Source organism: Cydia fagiglandana, chromosome 4 (assembly GCF_963556715.1).
Source record: "Cydia fagiglandana chromosome 4, ilCydFagi1.1, whole genome shotgun sequence".
Lineage (NCBI taxonomy): Eukaryota > Metazoa > Arthropoda > Insecta > Lepidoptera > Tortricidae > Cydia > Cydia fagiglandana.
This window is the reverse complement of record NC_085935.1, coordinates 12,731,914-12,745,771: the sequence shown is the minus strand read 5'-3', so window position 1 is coordinate 12,745,771 and position 13,858 is coordinate 12,731,914. Positions and strand designations below refer to the sequence as shown.

Genomic DNA, 13,858 nt, shown 5'->3' with positions numbered 1-13,858 from the left:
GACATGTTCACCTCGGTGACAAGCTCTAAAAATAAAGAGAGAAAAAAAAAATCCGTACAGTATTATATTTTTTGCTTTAAATTTAATTGAAGCCATTTTTATTTAAAGAAGAAGTCCGGAATTCCGGATATCTGCGCCATTTTCTCTACTAGTAACCCGCCAATGACCAAGTATTTTTTGACAGCATAACCTGCCAATCCGTGACAGCTCTGACTGGCTAGTTTGGATTTTGGATACGCTGTGTGAAATTGTTATTTCTTGTGATTTCTATTTGTTTAATTGTTATATTTGAAATCGAAAACATGGAGCTATCAGCTGAGGGTAAAACTCCAGAATACATGGCCCTGGCTGGCATTAAATTCAAGCTGACTTTGCCCGATTTAATAAATGATGCACAGCTTCGGGAGCAACTATTTCAAGGGATAAAGGCTGGAAATATGGCCCCCTATTACAAGGAGGTTTGTGCTGAGTTGGGCTGGCCATTTGATCAAAAGTTACATGATGCCATGGCTAAAGAGAATCAAGATCGATTATCTAAATTCGAGGAGGATGATTCCGAGACGCCAGTTTGGCAGGACAGGTAAGGATAAGCTCTCCTTGGTCCAATGTGCACTGCGTCTCAGTCTCTCATTAAGCAAAATGTGAGACACAAATGCACATTGGACAGATGGAATACCACCAGGCGTGTTGTTTATGTATGTTTATACATAAATAACACATGAATGTTTATGGCATTATTAGGTCATTATGATCACATAAAGAAGTTTGCCTTAAAACATAAGTATGTCACTTTCAGATTAGACTACATGTGCTCTATTGGCGACAAAGAGAGCGCCACGGCTTTGGCTACTTCTAAATATGAAGACTCCACCTTGACCACCAATAGAAGACTTGACGCTATATTTGCGTTGTTCAGAATTGCCTACTTCCACGGCTGCAATGTGAAGGATATGGGAAAGGCTATTAATAAGGTAAACATCTGTACATTGAGAATTGGATGTCATGGTGTAGTGACCTAAACAAAGGGTTCTGTTGAGTCATGCACAGCATAATTTTGTAATTGGTATTGATAATTAACTAGTTATGTACAAAATGTAGTTGAATTTCCTTTTAATTTCGCCAGGACTAGGATTTACACAAGTTACACTAGTTTTGAACATAGAGGTTGATAAAATTCATATTTATTATTATCAATACTTAGCTAATCTCTGTCTTACTTTCTTGCCTGTTGGTTTTGTACCATAATACAATGTAAGTAGTTTAAGCACCTTTATTAACTCAATAAAATAACTTTATCTTTAATCTGTTCAGTTTCCCTTTCTTTAAAATGAGAATCAAAAACTCCTAGTGTTTTTGGTTCTTTGTTACCACTGGCAATGACATTCTATGTGTAGTTCGAAACCCTGGCATTTGTGTTTAGTTTTTCTTCACCAAAAAGCATCTGGTAATATTAAATGATATGTACACCAGTTTCAAGAAAGTCATCAGAGTAGGGGTTTACACCCGCAACCTATATGGCCTCCAAGCCATAGCCGTTGATAGCCTAGTGGCCATCAAAGCTTATGGTATCAATTAAGGTTATTAACAGAATAAATGTATATTTTAAGGCCCATGAGCTGGTAGACAAAGGCGGAGACTGGCGTTCAAGGAACAAGCTGAAGGCCTATGAAGCTATCTACTGCCTGGCTGTCAGAGACTACAGCAAAGCTGCAGACCTCTTCATTGACTGTGTCTCCACTTTTGAGTCTTATGAATTGGTTGATTTTGGTAAGAAGATACTTTTATTATCTTAGGTCTATGGCATATGTTTTTTTTAGCATTTATTTAGCTGTATATTTTTAGTAGATGCATCATTTAGGGCAAATATTGCTGAATGCAGGCTGTCTTACAGAAGCTCCAAAATACAATTCTTGAATAAAACATGATATTATAACTAAATTATATGAGCAGCCCTTTTTAGTTATACATATATTATAGTTATTAGGTAGATCCCAGTTAGTTCTTAAGTGAAAAATGTACAAGTTGTCTAAACTATTCCCTTACCTTGGCATTTTTTTTAATCACTATTCTCTCTCAGTGACTGGTACTATATTATTACCTGAGAGTCTGAGACTGATCATCTTGACCCACAGCTTTATGCATGTGTTGCCCAAAAACGTGATTTTCACCTCTGCTCACTGCATCTTTTTGCCTTACGTTTTCATTTTGTTTTCCAAGTCTTGACATGTGACGTCATGATATTTTTCAGGCACAATAATCCAATACTGCGTGCTAGCCTGCGCATTGGCGCTGGAGCGCCACGCGCTGCAAGCGGCGCTGCGGCGGCAGGGCGCCGCCGTGCAGGCGCTGCGCTCGCGCTTCCCCGAGCTGCGCGAGCTCGTCGAGTCCCTGCACGAGTGCCGGTACGCGGACTTCATGAAGAGCTTAGCCTGGGTGAGTACTGCACTGGGGTGCTGCCTTAAATTTATTATTGAATTTCTTTGGACAAATTATGAGTGTTTCTACATGTTGATAAAATTTTTGGTTACCATATATGGTTGATAGACTTCTATCATAACAACCAAAAATTTACTACTACCAACTACCAAGCAACAAGAAATATCATTGATATTTGACCAGCGAAATACCAAATATGCTGAGAAATGTGTGAGTATAATAAAATGTGTTATGCTGATTATCCGGAAAAGGATATAGCATAGGTAGGTAATGGTAGGTACTTTACATTCTGGAATTTGTCTGCAAAGGTGTATCACGGGTGTTGCAATAATGAATTAATAATTAGTAGAAGAGTCCTAAATATAGGTGGGGAAGAGACATTATATGATGATGTTAGCCTACGTTATCCAGAATCCAGAAAATGATATTAATAATGATGTCTTGGAATTTTTCCATAGCTTGCTTAAGGATATTAACAAACTAAATTTACATTGGGTACAAATGTGTTTGAATTATTTTTATTAACATTTTGACTGTCTCCTACTTCAGGTGGAGACCCAGATCTGCGTGGACCCGGTGTTCCGTCCGCACTACCAGCACTACGTGCGCGAGGCGCGCATCAAGGCCTACGTGCAGCTGCTGCGCGCCTACCGCTCGCTGAGTCTCGACAACATCGCCGCCACCTTCGGCGTCACCCGCGAGTTCGTTGAGGAGGAGATCTCCAAGTGAGTTCTGTTGCAACAATTGATTACATAATATTAGCGTCAAAACTTAGACTCTTATGAAGAAGGCCAAGCTAGGATTGAACCACAGAAATATGGTTTGAATCTTTTTAACTGCAAAAGACATGGGTCATGGGTCCCATACAAAAATCGAATGTTTTGTGTAGTGTCTTTATTTCTACTAACTTTGACTTTTGACATCTGATTACTATACTGAACACACTCAACTTGTCAGTAGAAAAGGCGTGAAGTTTAAATTTTCTATGGGAAGTCCACTCTTCACGCCTACATTTTTTAAAGTTGCTGCCTTTTTCTACTGACAAGGTCGCTGTGCCAGAGTACATACTGTAAAATATATCTCTTGTTGAGAATATCCTACTTTTCGTACTTATATCGTAATGCAATACTCATGCGCGAATCACAGCGCAAAGTCGTGAACCCGAAGTGCTGCGTCAATTTACTACACAAACAATCAATCTTCAATCAGGTTTCAATCTTTTAATATTCTCGCCTTTTTTCTACTGAGTCATTAGTGAACATGTGGTGTGTTCATCAGCTTCACGGCGGCGGGGCGGCTGCAGTGCCGCATCGACGCGGTGGCGGGCTGCGTGGTGACGGGCGCGGGGCGCGGCGCCGACGCCGACCGCTCGCAGCTCTACCAGGCCACCATCCGCGAGGGCGACCTGCTGCTCAACCGCGTCAAGAAACTCGCCAGCGTCATCAACTTCTAGCCGCTACCCGCTCCTACATGTATTATCTACCCGAGTGCTTGCCCTTTCACATACAGTCAGCAGAAGCTGCTAAGCGGGCGAGGTGTTCAAAACTACTTTGACACGCACTTATTCTCTTAACCCTTTATAAGGCATTAGGGTGTCAGGAATTGTGCAAATTTGAACCCTACCACTTAGAAATAAAGTTCGAAATCAGGTGGGAAATATGTTCCCTCTGTCTTATAAAGGCTTAACACTAATGTCGCATCAAGATCATTTTGAACACCTGGCCTGCTTAGCAACTTCTGCTGCTGACTGTACGTACAGTGAGTGCCCCAATTTAAGTACCCAGGTCGACGTCGACTGTACCGCGCAGATACAGATAAATGAGTTGATTGACAATTTCTTGTTGTTATTCTGTCCCATCGGCCGGAAGAAAACAGTGAAAAATTACATGTGACATATGTCAAACATGTGAAAGGGCCAAACATTATAATATTAAACCACAAATATGAGTCAGTTTCTTGCCTGACAGGCTCCAAGTATGATATGTAGGTATTGTAGATCTAACGAACGTTTGTAACATTTTAAAAGTCACATCAACTGTGCGAAAACCACCACGCATATTTTAGCAACAATGTAATTATTTACCTACTTCACTAATAATTTGAATTGTACCTACTGAAATTTATTTTATAAACATCTCAATATAAAAATATAATAAGTAACCTTTTTTTATTTTCTCAAAATGTAGGTAGGTACCTACATTTTTATTTAAAAAGAATAGTAGAATTGGTAAGTCTTGATATTTGTAATTTTGAATCCATTTTGTCACTAACATACAAACCATAATGTGTTCGATCTAGTTTGAAGAAGTTCTTACGGCACGTGCGATAATAGACCCACAGACAAAACATCCTCCAGACTGAGCATAGTCGCGCTACCCCCTCTGCCACGCATACGGTAATTTTACTCCATGTTCGAGTCGAAAGTGTCTTTGTTTGACGTCCATGTCTTTGAACGGACCAATCACGGGACGAGGCTTCGCTCACCTCGTCCCGCGCACCCTCGCATCTTTGGCATCATCGGTTGCGTGAAACAATTGCTCTTAACTCTGTCTGGAGGATTCCTATGTAGTCTATGAATACACCTCATGATGAACTATTTTTGTTTGGTGTATATGTAAAAATAAAAGGAGGTTTAAAGGATAAAGGAGAACAAAAAAGAAAATAATTATTAATATAATTGTTTTTTAAATAATTTGAATACTTTTTGGACATTTACATAAACATTTAATAATTTACAATGATTATTTATACTGACATGACCATGACACATCATATTCATGACTAATACTACTCTCTAGGATCTATTTGCAACTTGAAAGTAATGAATCGTAGGTGCTATGAGAATTTACCCATTACAACTAAACTGTTAAGGCTCCTCTTCACGTTGGGCCAACGCCAACGCCAACGAGGGACGCAGCCATGCGGTAGAATGAGATAGCAATATCACTTGCTCCCTCTAACGCATAAATGCGTCCCTCGTTGGCGTTGGCGTTGGCCCAACGTGGAGAGGAGCCTTTAGTGAGGCCTACCGCCTCACAAGCCATCCTTCAATACTAAGAGTGCATGCATGATTTATACTCCATATAAATAATTTAGTAGGACATTTATACACAGATAACTAGTAATCATAAAACATACATAGTTCGTTTAGAACCCAACACGGAGACTTGACTATCGGTGACTATAAGCATAAGAGCGGATTACACTATCAATATTATCACACAATACTTACATGTCAATATTATAAATATTGATGTGTATGAGTATTGAAGCAAATTTGAGGAATTAAATTGATATGATTGACATGTCAGTATTACAAATATTAATATTGATAGTAATAATCTTTGCCATTCAGAAAATGCACATTGGAAAGAAATGTTACAGTCTTAGAGCATTTAGTAACTGGAGATGTCATCTCTGTCATTATCTTTACGAAACAATCTGCCAATTATGCGGGGGAAGCGACGTCAAATGTATTGCTATTTCTACATTATTTGTACGTAACGTACAAATAGCTATGTCAGTTCATACAAAAGTTTGCACAATTGTGTAAGTATTTCGGCAGAGGGGTAAGCTCTTGAAGGCGACTCCAGTTATTAAATGCTCCAAGGTTACAGTAGTCCCGGGAACATCTCGCAAGGTCAGTCTGAGTACTGGCAATACCCTAGCGGTAGTAACCTATTAATTTCAACAAGACGTCAACAGCCGCTCGTATTTTACAAAGATATGTCAAAGTATTCTAAAGCAATATAATAGCTATGACTCTAAATACTTACAACTATGTAGACCTCAAATGCAAATACTTTTTTTAATTTACATGATATGAATACGTCATTAACCTCTGTTACAATAATTTAAACTTAGGTCAACAATTGGTAGGTAGTTTAAAATGTGTGCCTTATAAATACAATATGTTGTAGTCACATACGGCATTAGGACAGATATTTTATTGTACAACAATGTAGGCTCGGCGAGCCGTGTGCAGGTGAGTAATTTTCGATGTAGTATTAGCTAGGCACTTCATGATTACTAATATTTCGTGCCCGAGATTACGTTTGAAATAATATGTCGGTTGGAATGTGGCATTAGATAAAAATCATGCATATTGCACTCCACTCGAGTGTTGTACAATAAAATGTACTATAATTGTCTGTAATATTAAAATTTTCGCTATATTAATTTATAATTATATCATACATTTTATTTACATTTATAGATATAAGACTTAAAACTTTATTTAATTTTTGGGATAATTTATTTATTTATTTATATTTACTTTGATGTTAGCACATTTGACTGTATTCAAGTTACTTGGCGTTACCGAAGTAATTTGTCGAAACTAGATGCAGTAACAAATGTGCTCTATCACAGAGTAATGACATACACGCGGGGCTGCGCGCCCCCATTGCCCCAGGCCCGTACTCATGCATATAACTTACTTACCGTTAAATAGGTACTAGGCGTATAACACTTGGAATAACATCGTTAAATAGCACTACGCTTTGCACATTTACAGTCGCCCATTTCATCGTAGTTAGTCCCTTAAACTCCGGCTAATATAACTTTGTACATTATAAACATGACGTATCTAGGTTCACCCGTCGACGACGGCGTTACTAATATGACCATCGCACTAATTACATAAGAAGCTCACATCGCGTATCAATATTTGGAATGTGTTCGGGTGGGCTCCTATGAGACCTGCTTCCGACCTGATATAAATGCAGTTCCAACTCTAGGTCCGATTAGACCGTGAGTCCTTCAGTGCGGGCGGGCGGGGGGAGCGAGGCGAGCGGGTGCGGGTGCGGGTGCGGGTGCGGGTGGTGCGGCGCGGGCGGCGAGGCCTGCGCGGGCGGCGGCAGCGCGCCGTGCGCGGGCGGCGAGCGGTACTGCTCCTCGTCGCGCAGGCGGCTGCGCTCGGCCAGCTCCCGCCCGCGCTCGGCCAGCTCGCGCATGGCGGCCTGGCGCTCGTCGCCCTCCAGCGACGGCGGCCGCTCCAGCGGCGACGCTGCGCCTGGCCGCGCGCCGAACGCACCGAAGCCGAGAAGACCAGGGAATTTTCCGACGCCGTTCTGACCCGCGCTTTGTTGGATCACTGATATTTCGTTTAGCTGTTGAAGAAAATTATGTTTTAAATCTACGATCATGATTTAATTGAAATATCAAGAGACGGACAGTGTAAAAACGCCTGTAAGGAACTGTCACTAGCGACGAAATAAAAAATTGAGCCAGTTTTCTTTCATTTGGCTTGATAATAGTTGATTTTGTCGCGCATTGCTCCCGTATCACAACAATGAATGACCTAACTTATTAGCGTATTTTAATCTAGTAGGCTAGGGTACAAAGACAAACAGAATGACACAAACGCCACATTGCAGGCTAACATGCACTGGGCCCAAGACAGCGGCTTGGAGAGCGCTGGTGAAAAGTGTTACATTCGTAACGTCCTTCAGCCATGAGGATACGACAAAAAAGAGAGAGTCAAGTCTGCAATAAATATTTACCTTTTGCTGCATGCCGTTAAGAAAGGGCGCGGGCAGGTACGGGTAGAAGAGATCGGGCCGCCGCAGCAGGTCGTGGGGCTCGTGCAGCGGCCGCGGCGGCAGCTCCAGCGACATGCGGCGCCCGCGCCGGGACGCACCGCCACTCCACATGTGCGTGCCCATGTGCACCTGGGGCACAAGTTGCACATTAGTAAATAAATATATTTAATGAAAAGAAAAAGACCGACCTTACAAAACTGTTTAAAATGCCATTGAAATTATTTACGACCATAATGCATCTCATAAATATTACATATAACCACAAGACGTGAGGCCTTCATGAGTAGTTTCATTTCAACAAATAGCACTGGTTAAATGCAAATGCTTGGTTTTTAGATAAAAATGAGAGACGGGTAGTCTATCTCTCGAGATACTGTCGTGCCAATCATGTGCTAGTGCTAGCAATACAACCCAATTGAGAATCTCCTTTATCCTCTTTTTAGATTTTTTATATCGGTAGATATCTAATAATCGACAGAGTGAGTTTAAATCTCCAAAAAAAGTCCTGATAAGTACTTAATAATTATCAAATTGAGTGATTAGTTTTTGTTTTTACCGCAATTACAACAATATGAATCAGTTTTATTGAGTAGATAACAGTAAAAATATAAGATATTGATCGTGTGGGTTCGGCTTTAGTTTTAGTACCTACCATTTTTGGACTACAAATTATGCAAAATTGACACGGAAAGAAGTGTTACCTGCTACCATCAGGTCAGGTAACCTAACCGTCTAACTCTCGTTTTCTAGGACAATGACAAGACCTCGTGTGCTAAAAAACCACGAAGAGAGGCGTAGGTACCGACTCGAAGGGCTGATTTAGCCGAGGCGCGAACTCGCATGCGATTTTATTAGTTACATTGCGGACTGTTGGTTACGTGCAATTCAACCGACATGGCATGCATCATTCGCATGCGAGTTCTCGCATCGTCTGGGGGCCGATTTTTGAATTTCGATCGCTCGATTTCGTCATTCGAAAATCGGTGGAAAACAGCGAAATTGAAATTCTTGAAATACGAGCGATCGAAATTTGGAATCTAGTTGTATTGACCACTCGATTTCAATTCTATTAGTATAATTTAAACGCCTAGTAGCGGAGATATCATTTAACGAAATACACGAAACCGAGTGGTCGAATTTCAAAAATCAGTCCCCTGAGCCCGAATAGTGGTGTGATCAATGAGAATAATGAAAGTTTTATATGGACTGACCTTGAGATTCCCTTTGGTGGTAAAGGCCTTCTGGCAGACGGCGCACCGGAAGGGCTTGTCGCCGGTGTGCGTGCGCATGTGGATCTGCAGCGCCGACGACGAGGAGAAGTTCTTGCGGCACACGCCACACAGGTGCTTGGAGGACGCCGGCGGCGGAGGGTGCGTCGGCCCGCTCGCCACTGAGGAGGCAAGGTTAGTTTAGTCAGGCGTGGTTCACTCCGCGATTTCGTCGCTTTGCTACAGGTAGCTAAAAGTCCATCCGTTCGACCCCAATTTTGAGGTTTGCCATAATCCGCGCGTGGCGCTGTCGCCACCTAGCGGTCATATCTGTGCTGATCGTGACAGGTACTATTACTTATTCTGTGAATTAGATAACTTTTTAAATAAAGGGTTATATAGAGGTCCTTTGACCGTGGCCGACTTTTCCCTTGTCTAGCTGGATATTAAAACAAATGTTTTGGGCCAGTCGCCACAGAAATCGCGATTACCTACTAATTTGTTTATTGTCATGAGAGATTATGATTTATGTTTGATAGTTTTATGGAAATGGGATTTTTCTTAACTCCTAACGGGAAATGACATAATGTACATCTGGTCAACACTTTATGGTATCTCACTTTCACTCCGAATATTAATATGCAATTTTCATTCAATTTCCTCATTTCTTAATTAGGCACTTTTAACTTCTTATCTTAAGAGAAGCTGGTATGAATTTGTAAATATTACGCTAGGGACTGGGTAGGTATAAGCGCCGCTGAGTACCTATTTAATGGTTAGAAATATCACTTAACCTAGTTTTCCTTCGATTCGACAGCTGGTAGGTTTCGTCTACAAAGATTCTTCATCTTAGCGCTACTGTTTTGCTTTCAAAATCTTGTCCTTTAACTACCTAACATATTTAGGCATTAATCAAAATATATCCTAAAATACACATGTTAGATACATGAACGCAGAACTTCTAAATCTAGTCAAAAATACTAAAAACATCGTTTTGAGCGGGATGTTTAATGAAACCATGTCATATGTTCTATAAAAAAAATTGTTGGATCATGGATACTCGTGCTTCGATTTTACGAAGATTTTAGTAAGGCAAAGCAAAAAAAAAAACAGTATCAACTAACCGCTAGGTCGCTTGGGCATCGGCGGCATGTCGATAGGCGGGACGTGCGACATTGGCGGGTGCGCCGGGGGAGACCGTTTCAACTCCAGCTTGTCGGGCGAAGACCGGCGCTCCGGGCTCGCGTCGCGCTCCTCGCTCGGCGGCCCCGGCGGTCCCGACATCCCCTTTTCGAACGATGGTGGCATATCTCGGATCTTGTGCGTTAGCATGTGCTGCTTCATGTTGCCCTGGACAAATACATATAAAGTTAGAAAATAGGAATAAGCAGTCAGACCGAGAAGCTTGTGCGGATTAATATAGTGCCTTTAGAATGTATATTTACGTAATTGTAAAGAGGTCTTAACAGTCAGAGCAGTTGAATTATTAAAGTTTAATAAATGAACAGTTAGTATAGACACATGAAGCACTGCTTAAAGGTCACAGCCATTCTAGTACCAAGCAAGCTTTTGAATTAATTAAAAACAGAACGCCGTGTCGTAGCATATCTCAAACTGTTCTATGTAAGTTCAAAGGTATAGGAATAGTTTTAAAAAGTTTAGCTATGACACGAGATCTGCGTGACACGCTCAGGCGTCAATCACCCATACCGGATAAACGAAGGCGTTCCAGAGATCCAAAGCAGTGGCGTGCGGCGGGCGAGGGGCGCGCGGGCGCCTACCACACCGACAACCGCCGCCACTGCTCTGGAACCACAAAGACACGCAACATTACACACACACTCGCACACCGTTAAATGGGGGACAAACAATTTAAGTTGGTACACTACATGCCCAAAGGAGCAGAGTTAAGCCTCATTCAGATGGTTACAGAACTTGCATGCAATATTCGATACATTTTGCTAACTACAGAGTATAATGAATTCAGTCGATCGATCAAAGACCGCAATGTAACGAAAATCGCATGCAAGTTCTTGAACCGTCTAAATAGGGCTTTAGAGTATAAACATATAGATTGGACGCGCGCATATTTGGGACTACTTAAATGTTTCGTGTTGCACCGTCTATTAAAACGATTCAAAACTTCAAAAGTTAATCGCCTAAAATCAAGCCAAGACACAACATTTTAATTCCAAAACATCAGTAACTAATTTATAGTCTTATCGAAAAGTTATTTGCTAAACGAAAGACCAAGAACAATGCTTTAAATTTGCTACTCCACGCTAGATGGCGCTACAAGTGGCCAACGAACTAGAAAAAGTCGGCTAAAAATGTATAATGAAATAAGATAATGTGTTTGTTGGCTTGTTTGTTTTATTCAAATAGAAAAAGAATCTTGTGACCTACCTACTTCTTTTATAGCTCTATCGATTTTAAATATCATATATTAAGTAGGTGATTCCTATGATGATGAATTTGTTGATAACCTGACATTGAGTTAAATACCTATAATTATTTTATGCACATATTTATTATATATACCTTAATATTTACTTCTTTTCGGAATTTATATTATATTATACAAATCGTCTTTATAATTCGTTGATAATCTTGGTGTCGGTGATGATATTATTTTTCATTTCACATGGGGTATTTTAATCTTTAACTGGATTTTGTTAGCGGTTAGCGGGCACTAAACATTCAACTAACGCATGTACATACATAGGTATATGAAAATGGGTATAAATAGGGTAAGTATTTGACTACCAGTCAAATCAGTTTCTTTTTTCAAACTGTGAAAACGACTATGGAATTTATATGAAACACTAGCATGTGACGTCACAATGAAATTACCTACACTTTATAGTTTTATACGGGTTCTAAAATAGAAATTGTCTCTAAAAAGAACTGCTGTCTACGTTTCTCTATTAATCTTCTGTTGCTTTATTTCATGCATGGTGTAAAATAATTTATTTTAAATACAGTCAAATACCCTATTATACTGCACCGCTACGAACACACGCGCAATGCTACCGTGTAGGTAACAAGATTTCAATATTCGATAAAATGTTTGACTCGTGAACTTTCGTTAGGTGGCGGTGGGTGTCGACTTATTGTAATTTCAAATGTGCATGTAAACGGCACGGATAGTCCCCGTATTCCAATCCAATGTATCCATTCGCTGCGTTTGCTAGCATTCCCAGCTTTTCATTGCGCATGTTTCAATGGTGATAATGCAAGAACATTATGGTTAGTGTTGGTAGAGTACTGTAGGTACCAACATATCTGACTAAATAAGAGTTAGAATAAGTAACTACCTATACTTATATTTCGGATTAATTTGATTTGATACTTTTTAGGTCTCTTTATCGCGGGTAAAGTACTTGTTCTTGATACGCGTAAGGGCCCTTTTAGAGCCGGCATATAAAAAGCATAAGGTCTTCCGCCAAAACAACCTATCTACCAGTACACTGTTTATGGTCGCGTTATCGCCTTCGTAAGGTAGTATTATTAAAATTTTATCATAAGACAGAGTAAGTAAGCTACATATTTGCGGCGTTTGGGGTTGACACCCTGGGCCGGTGACAAAAGGGCTGGCTAATATTTCGCAATGCGGCCAGCCTTCTGGGCACCCTATCGATCGACCAGGATTTAGGGCATTTTTTTATTATTTAACTGTTACTAGGTATCATGTTTTATATTATATAGTTGTAAAAAGTAGTTACCTATTGTATTTGTAAACACCTTATACAAGAAAATATTTAATTATTTATAATAAGCGCAACATCAAAATGTATCATTTTTAGTCTTCACAAATGTATTTTAATTTGGTTTTAAAACAACTTAAATTTAATGAATTATACCTACCAATATTTTAGGTTTGATGTCACATTTATTTCGTACAGTCAGCAGCAGAAATAGCTTAGCGGGTAAAATGCTCTGTATAACATAATTATAAAATTGCCTGATTATTGATAAGTAGGTATTTCTCAGGTTATTATATTAGTTTCAGTTCTAGTCGTATATCATTTGAATAGGTGTAGATAGATGTGGACGCCGACGTGCTGAACTAAAGGCAACTCGGGACTTTCTCTTTAGCAATTCAAGAATGTTCACGATCACGATTAAAATTACAAGCAGGGACAAAGAATTTATACTCTTGAAGTGAGCGTAATGTATGTTTATTACAACTTGTCGGAAATTATCTGAAACTGCAGATCACTGCCGACGCGTTAATTATTCTTACGTTTATTTCGAAATTACACCTTTCGTAGGCAGTTTCGGACATACATTATTAACAAATAAATGCCACACAACCTATAAAAATAGGGCAACACAATTTATAAAACGTCATACCTACGATTGCATTAGCGAGGTCTTTAAACTTATAACTTGCGGCGCCGTCATAAATAAAAATAAAATTATATTTTATTGATAAGACCAAAAACTTTTGGTAATATATGAAAAATGTTACTTTGTCGAGCATAAATAATCTTTTTATGACGAGAAGCGTAGGTAAAGGCTCAAGGATTTATAAGCAATAAATATTTTACGACGTGAATTAATATTCCGATCGTTTTCCGTGACGTTGTTTTTATGAGTTATCATTTTTGTGTCGCGCCTCGCGAAGCGACTCGGGCGGCGCGGGCGCAGCGCGCAGTGTCCCTGCCT

At 40.0% G+C, this 13,858-nt stretch overlaps 2 protein-coding genes across 4 annotated transcripts in view; one reads left to right on the top strand and one right to left on the bottom strand.

The window, feature by feature from the left end:
- The first annotated feature begins 196 nt into the window (after nucleotides 1-196).
- On the top strand, nucleotides 197-4,596 carry LOC134663756 (26S proteasome non-ATPase regulatory subunit 6). The gene is made up of 6 exons (XM_063520236.1): nucleotides 197-580; nucleotides 797-971; nucleotides 1,608-1,767; nucleotides 2,249-2,433; nucleotides 2,986-3,161; nucleotides 3,715-4,596. The coding sequence occupies exons 1-6, from the start codon at nucleotides 303-305 to the stop codon at nucleotides 3,887-3,889; spliced, it is 1,149 nt and encodes a 382-aa protein (XP_063376306.1). The 5' UTR covers nucleotides 197-302; the 3' UTR covers nucleotides 3,890-4,596.
- A 1,616-nt stretch (nucleotides 4,597-6,212) lies between these two features.
- The window catches only part of LOC134663755 (homeotic protein spalt-major), a 31,261-nt gene continuing 23,615 nt past the window's right edge, over nucleotides 6,213-13,858 (bottom strand). For all 3 annotated transcript variants that reach the window (XM_063520235.1, XM_063520233.1, XM_063520234.1), the window contains 5 exons: nucleotides 10,898-10,993; nucleotides 10,312-10,537; nucleotides 9,191-9,369; nucleotides 7,941-8,108; nucleotides 6,213-7,547 (listed from right to left, as the gene is read on the bottom strand). In XM_063520235.1, coding sequence (XP_063376305.1) covers nucleotides 7,182-7,547; nucleotides 7,941-8,108; nucleotides 9,191-9,369; nucleotides 10,312-10,537; nucleotides 10,898-10,993 — 1,035 coding nt within the window. In that variant the 3' untranslated portion in view covers nucleotides 6,213-7,181. The remainder of the gene's footprint in view (nucleotides 7,548-7,940; nucleotides 8,109-9,190; nucleotides 9,370-10,311; nucleotides 10,538-10,897; nucleotides 10,994-13,858) is intronic.